Source organism: Poecilia formosa, unplaced genomic scaffold (assembly GCF_000485575.1).
Source record: "Poecilia formosa unplaced genomic scaffold, Poecilia_formosa-5.1.2 Scaffold98, whole genome shotgun sequence".
In the NCBI taxonomy this organism is placed as follows: domain Eukaryota; kingdom Metazoa; phylum Chordata; class Actinopteri; order Cyprinodontiformes; family Poeciliidae; genus Poecilia; species Poecilia formosa.
The window spans coordinates 471235-487252 of NW_006800037.1; the positions used below are offsets into that span (position 1 = coordinate 471235).

The window sequence follows — 16018 nt, forward strand, 5'->3', positions numbered from 1 at the left end:
TGGAGACTTTTAAATCTTATTACTCGATGAGAGCAGGAGTGCTCAATTTCAGGATTCTTCAAATTACTGTGTGTGCAGTTTGAGTGAAAACACAATTTGATGCCAGCGGTGGATGATGGACCCGACACATTCTTAAAGATGAGTCAGTAACAGCTTGACAAAGTGCCTTTTGGAAACACTTTGAGTCACACATGTGCTTTTGAAGCAAAATTGCAGTATCGGGACGCGGAGGCTGTGGTCAGCCACTTTATATCCTTTGAGGTTTGTGGCTCAAGTTGGTAGCAATCCCAGAAGAGCTTTTCTCCAAAGAGAGGCAGAGCTGGGGAGTTATTTTCTAGATTGATGGTGGATGGTAGCTTCATTTAGGCATCATTTGTATTTCCACATGAATTACATCGCAGAACCTATATGCACCTCAGTGCTGCTTGATAAAAAAAAAAAAAAAAGAAAACCCCAGCCACTCTGGCAGAGGGGTGATTTGTGTCACTGGAAGGCATTTAATTTAAGTAAACCACCTCTTCTCTCCCCTTCTCAGTCGCTTTCATATCCTAGATAATGCCTGACGTCTGGAGCGCTTCACTCACTCGGCTCCTTTGGAGATTTGGTTTCATCCATGTAAATGGCGTATCTCTCTCTCCCCCCACCCCGTCTCACCCGAGATCTTTAGCCGCTCCTCTGCTCTCATGTGTCTTACTCAAAGGTTTCAGATGTGTCATATTGGTGTGATGTTTGATGCCACAGTGATCAGGCTGCATTCAGAGCTGACTAGACTAGTTCCACCACAGAGGATGTCTTAATCCCCGAGTTGGAGTGGCCACTTATCTCCCTGCACATCTCGGCATGGAGATAGAGGAGCTTTGGGAGTACAAAAGAAAGAGAAGCGTCAGTACAGAGAACCAACCCAACTGTGCAGCAGCTCAGTGTTGTGTTTTACTCATTTCTTTAATTTATTTTCGTATTTGTTCCCAGAATCCGCAGTGGTGCTGCGATGGCGGCAGGGATCTCTCACTCCTTGTTCCTGATGTGCTGGATCCTCCGAACAGCCAGCCTGGCGTTCCCAGAGGAACCCGGACCCCTGAACTTCATCCCCACTGAAGGTAACGACCTCCTGGCTTTTCTGTCTTGTAGACTCTTATTCCCTTGTGCGTACTCTCTCACCAGACACAAAGTGGGAAGCTCTGGACTGCAGCCAAAACACGCATGGGGATGAATAGAGTTGGGGAAAGGGGTACGAAGAACGGTCGTGGCGTAGGTCATGCAGGTCACAGAGGCTCTCACACGAAGGGTGTTGACTGCTGTCCAGGTCAGGTGATTTGGGGCCACGTTCAGGATTGAGACCATGCGTGTAAGAAGGGGTTCTCAGATTCATAGCTTCCCCTCGCCAACATGCGAGGATCCTCAGGGGACGGCAGCTCCTTCAGCGCTCAGACTCTGCGTCTCCACGGCAGCGTGGCAGTCTCCAGCTCTGACCAGACTTTGATTGATTATAGTTCGATAATGGTGACTGATGGCTTCCCAACCGAGTCCAGGCCCTTCCCGAGCATCGATACAGAGCAGACATTGTCAGGCTACTGAGCTCCACACCGGATCAGCTGAATTATAGTGGGCGGCTTTCATCAGCAGCTCACATGAGTCTGAATAAAACGGTCAAAGAGGAACATACATCGTCTACAAAAGAGAGAAAAAGAAAATACGCCATTAACTTACAGATTTGGAACCAAACTGCACACCATGACCATGTTGCAATTTATCTGAAACAGAAAAGCAAAAGTGCTGCTAAAATGACATACATTTGTTATGAGAGTTACAATTAAACACGTGTTTGTTATTTTGTGATGGTCTCTTTTGCCTAAGTCAACCTATCTTTGTATAGTAACACCAGGAAAACACATTTCGATGTTAGGTGATTAAAAGGCCAAGCTTTCTGCTCAGACAGCGTTGCACTTATAAGGATGACTAGCTGCCAAAACTATAAAGGTCTGTGTTTATTTTTTTTCTTTCATAAATGTTTCCAAACAGCGAAATCTACTTTTTGTTTATTTTTTACAGTTCTTGGACTTATTTTTAACCTTGGTACATGTCGTCCCATATCTTGCATAACACAGTACAAAATGAAAGATAATGATAGAAAAATATATGCTATAGCAGTTTCTAACAAAGAAACTGCTATAGCAGTTAAATGTTGCCTAGTTAAATGTAGTAGAAACTATTTTCCTTCTGATTGTAATCAGAAGCACATGTGCAGCTGAGAGATAATGTACTTTTTAAGGTTTTGCACAGAAACATATTATGTAATACAAGTAACGTGAGATTATACATCATTTGTAATCTTCAGCAAAAAAAAAAGTCCTCGGTTTAACATGGAAACCTTTTGATCAAGAGCTACAGCTACATGTGCTGGTTACAGGTTGCAGCATGTTGCGCAATGAGAGATTGCAATCTTACACATCTATATTTCCCAAAGTTATGCCTCCTAATCTTGATCTAATGAAGCAATGTAAGCATTAGAATTACATAAGGGGTCTGTCTTCTGCAAGTGGAAATACACCATTATCAGGGTTAGGAATGATGCATGCATTCATGGTTATCCTGCCTCATTAGCTACATCCTGGTTGTATCAGGTTGGACACTCTTTTGGTTCCAAAATTAAGTTATTTTTTTAAAGCATTTATTACCTTTGTTATGCTAGCATCACTAAGCCACTGCAGATTAGTTATCTGCACCTCCGTGGCACCTACATTGCTAAGGTGCTGTGTTGCAATGAGATCCGATGACTGTGGAGGTTATTTGAGCACTGCGAACTTATTGTCCTGCTCAATAAATCAGTTTGAGATTAATTGAGCATTTGGACTTGGTGCGTTTTCCTGCTGGAAGCAGCCATCGGCTGACGGATACATGGCCTGCAAATATTCTGAGGATAGGCTGTTGTGTTTTGATGGTACTTGGTAGTGAGGAGTCAAAAGTGTGCCAAAATATCCTCCACTCTATTACACCACCCAAACTATTGCTGCTGAACAATAGACAGATTCATGGCTTAATGCTGTGTATGACAAATTCAAATTCCGGCCATTCCAGCTGAGTGTTGGAGCTGAAACTGAGATCAGGCAACATTTTTACAATCTGTTATTGTCCAGTTTTGGTGATCTTGTGCAAAATGTAGCCAGAGTTTCCTGCCAGTTGAAACGAGCGGCACTCGTTACTGTCTCCTGACGTCGTAACGCGTCTGCTTCAAGGTCTAAGGTGTTTAATGGTGTTGTCCATCCATAGTTGTAACAAACGGTTATTTGATGTTGCCTTTCTATCATCTCAAACCAGTCCTCCAGTTCTCTTTTCACATCTGGCTATTTTCTCCCTTTCTCCCGTTCTCTGCTAAACAGAGAGATGTTTGTGTGTGAAAATCCCAGCAGATCAGCAATTTGTGAAATATTCAGACCACGGCATCTGGCACCAACAACCAGTCAAGTCAAAGTGACTTAAATTCTCTTCATTTTCAATTCAGATTCATTTTCAGGTTTGAAATTCAGTAAACTGTTTCCATGACATCCAGGCGAGTTTACAGTCTTGAAAGCATCATAAGGGTTTGTTTTGCTCAACAGTGGCTTTCACTGCATATTACGTTATATGTAGGCATACAGTTTTTACACGTACATGTAGAAATGGAAACATTTTGAATCGGCAAGTGATGCCCATCTTTGTTTGTGATAAGAAATTTTGGTAAACACCTTAAGAAAAAAGGATGAAGTAGAAAGGTTAAAAAGATCAAGAGAGATGAGCCGAGTTATAGAGGAGGATATAAAAAAGTAATGATGGCAGAGAAGAGAGATGATGAAAGGATGTCAGATGCAAACTTTCTCTCTGCATCTGAGGTGAAGGTCAAAGCACATAGCTGCACAGGATTCTTAGCCGTAATCCAACCTATTTAAAAATAGCTGCCTTATTCTCTGACATTTTGTATCTTTTCTCCCTTCATCTCACTACAAACTAACTTTCCCCCTCAACACAAAGAATACAGTGTTCTCTAAAATACAGAAGATGTTGGTGTTTGCACATTCCTTTTTGAATCACCATTCGACAAAACATGGGGGGAAAAAAAAAGCCCTGAATCTGGAGTAAATGAACCATTCCTCTAAAAATGAATCCCCTGCCCAAGCCAGTAAACGGAAAGACAGAATGTTCCACTTTGTGATGAATATTTATTATAAATGCTGAACTTTCAAACCAAGCCTTTTTATTGTCCAGTTGAACAATGTTACTGAATGTTACTTTAAAAACAATTATCAATCAATCAATCAATCAAATTTTATTTGTATAGCACATTTCAGTAGCAAGGCATTTCAAAGTGCTTTTCTTAATTAAGAAAGAAAAAAAAACAGCATGTGACATTGAATTATGTGCTCTAATTATGTGCTTCTCCCTGTTGTTGACCAATAGTGGTAAGAAGATACCCCGTGTTCCTGGGTCGACCGCACCAAACGTGGCTCAGACAAGAGCCTCTGCACATCCAGAGGATCATCCAGGTCAACCGGACGCTCTACATCGGCGCCAGGTACAACAAATGCCAACACGCACACACTCACACAGGACTGTGTATCCAATAACAAACTGTGTTTTACGGTTATACTTGTGAAATTTGTGGGACTTGGAAAACCTTCTACTCATGTTAAACTTTGTTGCATTATTCCCACAGTATGATTCTGCCACCACCAACTTTCACCATGGGCATTTGTGTGCAGGGTTATGTTCAGTTTAAAGTGTTTTCTTCCACACTTATGCATATGGAAGGAGTCTTCATGGCACAGAGTGCCTTTGGAAAGCTCTCTTTTTTTTTGACGTTCTTCTGTAAAGGCAGTTTTGTGGAGTGTATGACTAACTTTTTGCTGACAAAATATGAAAGCCTCCTTTGTCCGGATGAACACAATGGCTTTTTATGTGGCAGAATATGTGCATTACATTCTGCGCTGCTGAGTTGTTTATTTTCACAAGGCTTTACTCTTTGAGTTTTGCTTTTTTTCCCCTCTCTCTTCTTACTTTTTCTGTTTTCACTATACAGTCTTGAGTGTGTGTGACTGCAAATGTTCTGAAATGTTTCATCAGTTCAAGTCTAAAATATCTCCAACATCTGACTGCAAATACGTTTCTCCAAATCAAAACTTCAAAGAACAGCTGTATTTACTCCAAGATTAAGTTATGCACAGGTAGAGTTTTATTTATCTTATCTTCTGAAAGCAGTTTATTGAACCAGATTTTATTTATGGGGATCGGTAAAGTGGGTTTCAAACGCAAAGTGCTCTGCACTTTTAAGTTTGTTTATTAAAACCGTTAATCATTCTCCATCAACTTCCCAGTTATGTGCTGCTCTGTGTTGCTCCTGCTACCTTAAAATCCAGTAACGTACATCAAAGTCTGTTGCTTTAGCGTCGAAAAAATGTGAAAAGGTTCAAAGACGTGTAGATGTTAAAGAAGATGTAGCTCAAATGCACAGTTTCGTGCAGTGACTGAATTTTTCAGCAGGTATGTCAAGTATCAATACCTCATTTATTGGTGTTTTATTCCTCACAGTCATTAAATGTTATTGGATTACCCAAACACTTTAGCAAACTGCAGTGTTAGCATTTATGTGAAAGCTTTATGAACTGTTAAATCTTAGCCTTAGTTCCACCTCTGCACAGTCTCTTGGTCAATCTGATATGAGGAGGCAAAACCATTATTTTTCTACAGTCGCACAGCTTGTGGAAGCCCACATGCTTGAGGTTTCAACCCCGCCGAGCCAGGAGACCTACGATCCTCCCACCTTGTCAGGCAGTGACGAGGTGTGACAAACATGCAGGATTCTGAAGGGCTGTATTTTACCTCAAATTGTCATCTTTTCCTCACCCCGAGGATGTTATTCTCAGTGACCAGTGTTCCTGCAGAAATACAGCAAGTTAGACTAAAAGGAAAGCTCAGGCGATGTTGAGTAAAAGACACAGTGTTGTTAAGGGGATGCTGCGTAACATTAAAAAATTGCAGCGTGCAACTCGAACGACTTCAAGTAGGAATAGACAGACAGGCTTAGGGTCTGCATTTGAGCAGTATGTAAAACTGCACTGATTTAATCCCCAGTAAAGAGAGGTAACGGGCGCTAACCATTCCTTAGTGACACGGTCCTTAAAGTCACAGCTGTCGTCGGGCTCCTCTCACGTCCTCACAGTAATAGAAACCTTGCCAGCCTTCAAATGTTAAAATAGGTGTTAGGAGCCAACTAACCTTTCACATGTCTCATAATCTGTCGCAGCCTATCCAGAATAATTGGTGCTATCCTTTTCGAAAGGACATGTGTCTCAAATCGCAAATGCCACTCCTCGTTTACAAAAATAAAAAAATAAAAATCTGTGCCTGTCCGGGTGCACCTTTTCTTTGACCAACAAATGGCAGGTCAAGCATGTTCTTGTTTTGTCTCAAGTGGAATGATGTTCTCCACATGTGTGTAAGTCTGCGGAATGTGCTGATCCGGAGCAGACCCGCAGCCGCGGTGGTCAAGACTGAAGGCGAAGGACAAACAGCTCATTGTAGTTCAAACTGCAGCAGTACATCTTCAGCGTCTGAGAAAACAAGCATCAGCTGGACTAAATTTGAATGGATGAATGGTAGTATAATTCAAACCACGGTCTATTTTTTTCCTGATCAAGAAAAAGAAGTTTGTGTTTTCCAAAAATAAAGAGACGGCGTGGTTGAGGAAATGACCCGGTCCCCCCGGCCCCCAGCGGGTCCCCCCTCACTCAGGGGACGTGGTAGTAAATTTATCAAACGATGTAACATGGTTGCAGCCATTCTGTCTGCGCTGAGACGGTCCATAAGCTAACACACGCATGTTTTTAAACAGACTGCTAATAAAACTGTCTGAGGCAGCCAAAGCTACTGCTGCCTGAAGCTCTGTGCTAAAATATAACCAGAACCGTGAACCGTGTTGCAAAATGTTCACTGTGATTTACAGCAGTAAAATTTCTTTTTACTAAGTAGGTAATGGGATATCAATGTTTCTACCAAGTTCATGATAGTAAAATACTCTCCTGACTCAGCAGCAATAAATATGAGGCAAGAGGGCAAAGGTATAGTAGTTAAAGAAAAACAACGAAAAAAAAAAAACGGTTACAGATTTGTTCTTTATTTTGTCACTTAATTCAACCACATTCATCGATGTTTAGTCATGAAGAGGCTGTTAAAAATCACACCAAGGCATCGCAATCTAATTTAAGTACCAACTTTTAATAGGTTAATCCGACTCTTCTTTTTTGTAGCCATTCGTTGCAGGATTTGCTACAAATCCTTGTTCTGCTGTATTTATGGGCAAGTCCTGCGGGTTCAAGATGTTCTTCTTCAAGAATTCATGATTCCACCGATAATGGCAAGTTATCCAAGTCCTAAGCAGCAAAGCATCCATCGCTTTTGTTTGTTTAGTCCACAGACTACTTTTGAGACATTTTGGGGATTATTAAAGTGTCATCTTTTGTTTGTTTGTAGATTTTATTTGTCCTTTTTGGTCAGAAGTGGTTTTGTTTTTGGGACTCCCCCATTGAAGCTTTTTTTGCCCATTCTCTTTCTCACTGTTCAGTTATGACCTCTGACCTTAACTGAGCGAAGTGAGGACTGCGGTGCATCAGATGTTGTTCAGGATGAGCTTTTTGTTGGCTCTTGGTGGTCATCAACCCTGAGAAATGTAATTTCTCTTATTGCGGCTCACTGGAGTCCTGAAACCTCAGAGGTTTCTCTATAAAACCCCCTTCAAACTGACAGATGTTAACTTTACTCGTCATCTCTTCTAGCCTATCTTTGTATTAGTAGATGATGTAATACTTTTTGAGATGTTTTTGCCTACTTGATGTTTTTATGCTTGATGCTTGCTTTGAGTTATTTCATCATTCTGCAGGTATGGAAATACCAAGAAAGAGACCCATTCATTTTTTTCATTTTAGCTTGAAAGAAACAGATGCATGCGTGAATGCGTGTGCATACCAAGTCGGCAACAGAGTGTTAAAATGTATAATATATATAAGTATCTGTAGTGGCAGGGTATAGCTGCCAGAAGCTCCCACGGAGTGCGCAGCCTGATAAGACGCCCCAATCATCCTCGAGTCCTGTCACTGTTAGCATAGCGGCTCCTGAGACTGCAAGCGGAGCTAAATCCCTGCTGCAAGCACCTGCTGAGAGAAGCTACCCCTCCCTGCTCTGTTTCCAACCTTCCTAAATGAAATTAAACTATGTATTTGCCTGCTGCCAGGTGGGAGTAAGCACCTTGCTGCGTTAAGCCCTGCTTCATTGCTGTAAAGACGAGCAGCGGTGGATTCTGTGGGCTCCAGCTCTCACTCGGATCCGAAAGGCTAATCCGTGCAAATATTAGCCACTTTAAAAAGTGTTTATATTTGGCAGTATAAAAGGACAAAGCCATCTACTGTTCCAGTTGCGCAATTGACTTTAACTGTGTGCGAGTCTGCTTGAACTGCCGTCTCACTTCCAGGTTGGAGGTCGGTTATTAGCCCACGGACGTTGACCTCGGATGTCAACAGGGGTCCTGCTCTGGTCACAGTCAGGTCAAATGCTTCGCGGCAGACGGCTACAATGAAACTTGGTTGGTATAAACACTGGAAAGTCAGGAGGGTCCCAGCTGCCAGTCTGACGGAGCTGACAGACTTTTAACGCAGACAGAAGTGTGTTTGAAAGACAGACTCGCACAGGTGATGAGAGGACACCCACGTTTTATAGTATTGAATTTTAGCAACATGGATGTTTTGCATATAAATGTGTTCTTTCAGGTTTGGCGTCACAGTCGGCACTGAAATCCGGGATTATTTAAATAAAATGATTTAATTGGTTTTCAATAGCATAGTCTTTAAAGACTGCAAATACAGCGGCTCTGACATCAGCAATACTTGTATTATTATTATTATTATTATTTTTTTTAGTTCCTTCATCACTGCAGTTTTTGTTTGATTGCCCAACCCTCTCATGGATTGTTGTGAATGTATTGTGTTTTTGTGCTTTTTTAAATTGTTTTTATTAGTTTTTATTGTCATTGATGGCCTCACAGAATAGAAGATTCTGTTTAACAAACAATTCAAGACCTAAAATTGAATCTTTATCTTCAATTTTAAACACAACACTGTAAGTCGGTCTAACACAAGAGTCAATCCATCCTTGTTCTGTTCATTAGAGTGACTTCTTCTCCGGTGTACTAGAAAGTATTTCTGCAGCTCACACACCGAGCAGCAGCCACTAAAGACAGGCGAGCCAAAAAAGAAAAATGTGAGGCTTTAGAGGTCTTGACCTCAGCTCTGCTGCTGTGTGGCGGAGCTATAAGAAGAAGGTTCATGAGGTGGTCAAGTAAAAATGTAGGAAATGCTGACAGTTTATCTGGAGCAAATGTTGACTTTCTAATACCGAGGTCGGAGGGGTTGAGGCCATTAATAACGCGAGACAGGTAATGGGGGACACGCATATTATGAATACCAAAACAAGGTCTGGCAGAGTGAAATATGAAACTTGGTGTAAAATCTTAGACCAAACTGAGCTAATGAGGATGAGAGGAGCCACGGGCTGTTCCAAGAGGGAACGCACTCCCTACCTGGGCTTAACGAAACATCTGGTTAATCGCCTCCAAATACATAAATACTCAATGGTTCAACAAGAGGGCCTTAACAAATGATCCTGCAGTCTCTGTGTTGTAGTTAATCTAAGTAGGACTGGTTTAATTTCCTTAAAGTCTGAGATAAGGAGTTTAAGGGCATGTTCTATAAAGTTGGCCAGGAAACACTGAATTACCTTCTTGAAAAGGGATATTACTCTCGGCTACAATTTATTTCTTAGACGTCTCTTAAACAAATGCTCACAGAGTATTTCTAATTGAGATTCAATTACCAAACAACTTCGGTGAGCCGTTTGAATCCCTGCTCACGTAATGTAGTGAATTTTATTTTGCTCTTTTAGAGACATACTTTTATGATCCCTGTAATGAGAGCACTCACTCCTACTTAAATGTTTTCCTTTTTCTTTTTCTGATCAAATGTAGTTATAGGGGCAAAAACTCACAGTTAATTGGTCGGATTATCGTTTCTGTGATTTTTCTTTCTTTTTCGTTCCCTTACAAATTTGTCCCCGCTCATTTTCACAATAATTACATGGCATTTTAAAATAAGTTTAAAGGGAAAATAATTTAATAAAGATAAGAGGAGTTTATTTTTCTTTTTTTTTTCTTTCATCCCATTCAATTCTATTATTTAGCCAGACCCAGAGCCAGTGAGTCATTTGTATTGTTCAGACACAATGGAAAAGACTAGAAGAGCTGTCTGAGGGTGCTTCTGCTATGAAAACAAATATGCTTTGCAGTTTAGAAGAATATTAATATTTTTTTTATAGATTGACACATGTGATTCCTCACACTTCCATTGACTGCTTCAGGGATCACAAAATGTCTCTTGGTTCAGTCTTTAACTTAATATTTCTAACATTTTCAAACCACAACGGCTGCATGATTTTACAGAGCTCTTCCAAAGCTCCAGTCACCGTATTTATTCTGATGCATTGCTGAGGCAAAGCCTTGGAGAGATTAGCCCCGACTCTCGGCTCCACACCATTTTGAGACTTTGACCTGTTAAGCAGCGGGTTCACTGAGCCGACACTTCTTCACCCCTGAGCTCTGCGAGGCTGACTAAGGGTGGTAATCTTCAAACGGAACAACAGGAAATAAAGATAAATTAGTCTGGAGATTGACGGCACCTGCAGTCTCGATAGACACTCACTCCTAAAGTTTTCTCATTTAATAAAATCTTCTGTAAATCCACATGTAAGTCTCGATGTTCGCTCTGAGTTTTTAACAGGATTCGCATAGGTAGTACACAGAGATGACCTCTCCGTCCGTCAGAGGAAAGGTGAAAGCAAGAGCAAACTCGCGGGTCGGACGAGGGACGGCGCTGGATGAGAAACGGGATCGATACCGCCGCACTAACTCGGCTATCGGAGATTTACAGATAAGGCCATTCGGAGCGCGGCCCTGTGCTCAGCTGAAGCCCGCACTTCAGATCCATCCCAACAGATACGGAGGCCTTAATCAATATGCAAACGACGGCCGTTATCTTGCCCAGCGTAACTCTTGTTCGGTCGGCATTTTTCACAGGAACATCCAAGGTTGCCACACAATTAGCCGGGGATTAAAAGTGCAAACTCCAAACGCGGCGTTTGGAGTTTTGTGAATTTATTCACGGTGTTAGGATTTTGGGCTATGTGTGGGCAGCATGTGAGGGTGTGAAAGCCTCAGTGCAACCACTTGATTAAATCATTCATTAATTCAATTACAGGCTTTTCAGTATGACTGATAAGCCTGAATTGGGAGGCTGAGCAGAAAATTCAAGGCAGCCAGTCAAGTTTAATGATCAGAGGGAAAAGTTGAGAGACGGAATATGAGGCTTTGCAACTTAGTCTGGTATCGTTTCTCATATGATTGGAGACAAGTGGAAGACCTCACAAAGCTCTGATCTGAAGGTCTGTCTGATCAATTTGATTTAATAAATAAATGTTGCTGATTTCTGTGCTTCACAGTTGTGCAAAACTCTGCACAACTTAGAAATCTTCTCCTTCTAAGTTTTTATGCACATTAGTTTCAGAAATACCACCCTAACCTTTTCGCAATTTGTCACATTGCAATCACAAACTTCACAACGCAGACTTGCACAGTGGCTGGAAAAGGATGCACAGCGGTAGCGTACGTAGGGGCTGGGGGACATCATGCTGTGAGTTTGTGTGAAACGTGTGGTTTGGAATTATTCCAAAAACACGAAGATACTGAGCTTGCAATAATATCCGTTTTCTACTCTTGCATAGACAGTAATGCTTGATGGTCTGCTTAATGTAGCCCTGTGCCTCTGAAACCGTGGATAATGCTGCACCGACGAACCCAGCTCAGTCACCTTCTCTCTCTTTGTCTCTCTGTGCAGGGATGATCTTTTCCGGGTGGAGTTGGACAACAGTGCTGGGGATGAGATGTTTTACAGCAAAGTACGTCTCCTGGACAGACACACGTAGCATTTACAACCTCTGTAGAGATGTTGCTTTGTGTCTTCAGAGACATGCGTGTGCAGCTCACGAACTGAGATAATTTGGGTCTCTTTTCCTTTACAGAAGAGAACATGGGAGTCGAACAAAAATGACATCAGGATCTGCAGGATGAAGGGCAAACATGAGGTAAGACGCAGTTTCTTCATACGTCTCTCTCTTGTATTTATACATTTTAAGGTCTCACAGGGATTTTGCAGTCAGCTGTTCACAAATCCACAAATCCAGTGAGTCTCATCAGAGACTCTAGTCAAAGTTAAGCTCAGTTTTGCTTGGATTCGTGATGGAGCTATCTGACGTGGTACAGTGTGTGCACTGGTCCAGTTTGTTCTTTTCCTCATATTTGCAAATAAGTCAGTATGTGATCATCATTTTATAGCAGCCATGAGTAAAGATGTCGTGGCTCCACTGTTTTAAAACAGAAATTTTTAAACAAAAACGATTTTACTGCTTCAATTTAAAACAAAACGGTTGCAAATAATCCTACATCTGTTCAAATAATAATCAAAAAATATTTTATTATGAACCCCCGGGTTTTATTCTTGTTTCGAGTCGAATACATAGACCTGCTAAATATAGTGACATGTATAAAATGCGGTTATTGTGAAGAATATTAGACCTTTATGTAATTATGCTCTTTAATAAGCTGTACAGCTAATATCTAATTAACTAGCTAATCAGGGTGATGGACGTCACTTTTTTAGTTTAGTTTCCTCATAAGTAAGAGAGTGGCGTAGTCTTATTGTAGTCGGTCCACTTTCTGCCGCATTACCACAGTCTGATCACCTTCTCTGGCGTCTCATTGAGAAGTCTTTATCTTGTAGGAACAGCATGATGGACATTTCTTAACCTATTTAAAATTCAAACTTTTTAATACCTTGGAATGGGAAACTGGTCTATGCCTAATTGAGGATTTGATTTTTGTAATTAAACTCAATCTCCCCAGAAGATGCTACGTTCCTAAATGATGAGAGAGGGAGAGAGGAAAAAAAAAAATCTGTTCTACTTGATTTAATGACATGCCTCATGCTAAAGGCAATCCTGCAAATGTAGAAAAGATTAGTAACTAGTGCTTATTATAAGTTCTATTAAACTAAGGTGTCTGTCTAAATTAAAACTAACAGGGATGAAAAATTTATGTTAAAATAACAGCAATTTTGGAGAAGACTGGCAGGCATTTAATTTTTTCATTATGTTCAACTCGGCATGCTGTTTTACCTCTCAACAAGCTGTTTCTTTAGTGGAACAAGTTTCTAATTTATTGATTGTTATCTTGCACTTACAAAATGAAAAACTTTTTTAGGAAAAAAAAAATCGGCTTTAATTATTTTTGTTTGACTAATTTGGATAAGGCATTTGAAGAGTGCATGTTGAAACCGCAGCATGCATCATCCATCCTAGAAAACAGTTTCGAGTGTAAATCGATCTATGGAAGTCGTATTTTTCATGAGCTACTCGCACACACAGGAAGGAAATAATATAATAATTTCTTCCTGCTTAAAACTTGTCCCTCCATCGTGGGTTAACACCGCGGCCTGCGTCCTCACTGAATGTACGTGGGTGTCAAAAAACCAGTGTGGGGAGGAAGAGACGGGGTGATATGTCCCAATAGCGGCCAAGCAGCCCACGCCTGAATACCTCTTATATTTCCAACACTCATATTCCGCGCTGCCGTCTGCCACGCATAAACAGCGCATGTTAAGCTCATGTGTGCGAGTGGTTTTGTGCAGGGGTTGATGGATGTGGCTGAAGGGGGCCACATGGGCCATCTCCCCCTCAGGCACAGAAAAAAAATAAGACTTATTTAACACAGCGAGAGAGAACACCTGACATTAAATCTGTGTGAGACAGTGCCAGACGAAGGCACAATGGAGGACCGAGGGACTGAGACAAAAAAGCCGAAGCTCAGAGGAGGGAAGAGGCGGGGAGCGTGCGAGTCCCTGCTGGCCGACCCTGAGGAGGGCTGTGGGGCTGACGGAGATATGAAAGGTCTCCTTGCCCCTAATGACTGTGCTGCCTGCTAATGCTGTGAGTCACACAGCAACGCGAGGAAGATAAGAACACTGCCAGGTCCTTTCAGTCAGCTCTCCGGGGGCTCAGGCGCTTTTCAATGGGTGCTCATAGAAATGCATAGATGTATGTAAACCTTTAGTCACTTTAAGGTCAACCATTCTTGCTATTTTCCACATGAACTCTTCCTTTTAAACACTTCTCACGTTTGACAAAAATAGTGCAGAAATATTCACATTTAAAAGCACAAGAAGAAAAAAATAGTCTGGATTCATTTAAAAACAAACAAAAAAGAAGAAAACACATGTTGATGTTAAACAATGAAATTCATTGTTCCTTCCAAAAAAGATGATGTGATGAAGTTGCTGAAAATTTTAGACTAACAATATTTAGTTCCAACTTCGGAGTGCAGATTAAAAATGTATTTATGTTCTAAATTCACCACTGCCACCAACATTTAAATTGACCTCTTGCATATTTTTTGACAGCATTGTGAATTGAATTGTTTATTCAGTTCACTTCAACTTAAAAAAAACAACAAAACAAAACAAAATCTTATAAACCCCAAAGGAAGATGATTAATCTAATGTGTGAATATGTAATATATCAAGGTTTAAGGCACGATATCAATTGAGAAAAAAAGGCATATTTATTCAGTTTAAAGATCATGTCGGCTCTGTAAACATAACTACAATAAGAGATAAAACTTCCCAGTTAACATGACGTCACACAAATCAACATGAATCCTACAAAATGGTACAAATGCAGCAAAGGATTTAAGTTAGAAACTGTTCTTAGAAAAATTAAATTGGTGCCTATTTTGTGTATGAGGTAGCCGAAGTTTATTTTAAAAAGTTTTCAGCTTGCAGCAGCTGTTCACCCCCAGATAAGAAACAATTTAATGTTGCCAGAATAAGCTCTGCTCAGTTCTTCAATGTTCAAACCAGTCTATTAACTTCTCAAAACATGGTAATGGCAATCGTTAACGTTTTTTTTTATTCTGAATGGGTTCATGCAAAACATGTTTGCAGTTATCAAAACAATTTTAAACCAGATATTTTCTCTCTGATTGAAAATGGGGCAGGAAAGATGATGAAAAGATAATTATGTAAAAAGAGTATATGGGGAAAAATAAACGTTTTTTATTGACATTCTTAAATATAGCCTGTTGAAAATGTGGATAGTTCTTAAAAATCAATCAAAAATCTTTATGACAGTCAAACCTTATAATTGCGGGCCAAGTTTTGTGTATCTCCACTGATATTCTGATCGTTTACCTTTGGCAATGAGCTCTTAGTGTTTGAGGCTGGAAGGGATCAGTGTCATCGCCCTAATCTTTGGCTCCCTCTATGCATTTTCTGTCACATTCAAGTCAGGAATTTTGCTACATTCTGGTTAGATGAAGCATAGCAAGTCAAAGATTACTGCCATGGGTATAAATAATGTATTTAAAATATCTCAACTTCCATTTTGTTTGTTTTTGTGGGTGGTTTGGGGAGCAGATCTACTTCATGTTTGAGCTTCTTATTCATGGTGTTGCGTGGAATCGGTGTCGGTTCCCTACTGCGTCATTGTCTTGGTGGTGTTCTCCCCCCACAGTGTGTGGTTGGTTCGCCCTCATCTGACTGTCATTCTGGAGCTGGAAGTCCCACAGGATCCTTTGCCCTGTAATTTCCAATCATCTTCGGTGGAGTCTCCCACTTGGACAGGAGGAGTTTTGGTCTATTCTAAGGACAGATGTTCATCCTTTATTCCAACCTCTCTGCAATGCCATCCCATATTCACTTTGCCTGCCAGCATCTTGTACTGGATTGTCTCAGGGGAATCTTTGCACAGTCAGCAGCACCTATTGCTTCTGTTTCTGAGTTCCTGCTTCAAGTGCCTCTATAGGCTCCTCACCTTAAAATGCTTATTGTGATGAGCTTTA

The 16018-nt window shown here is 40.9% G+C and overlaps 1 protein-coding gene across 1 annotated transcript in view; it reads left to right on the forward strand.

Annotated features, from left to right (window-relative positions):
• The window catches only part of sema6bb (sema domain, transmembrane domain (TM), and cytoplasmic domain, (semaphorin) 6Bb), a 170049-nt gene that overhangs the window by 77494 nt on the left and 76537 nt on the right, over positions 1 to 16018 (forward strand). The window contains exons 2-5 of the mRNA XM_007558652.2: positions 970 to 1097; positions 4432 to 4546; positions 11964 to 12024; positions 12148 to 12210. Coding sequence (XP_007558714.1) covers positions 989 to 1097; positions 4432 to 4546; positions 11964 to 12024; positions 12148 to 12210 — 348 coding nt within the window. The 5' untranslated portion in view covers positions 970 to 988. The remainder of the gene's footprint in view (positions 1 to 969; positions 1098 to 4431; positions 4547 to 11963; positions 12025 to 12147; positions 12211 to 16018) is intronic.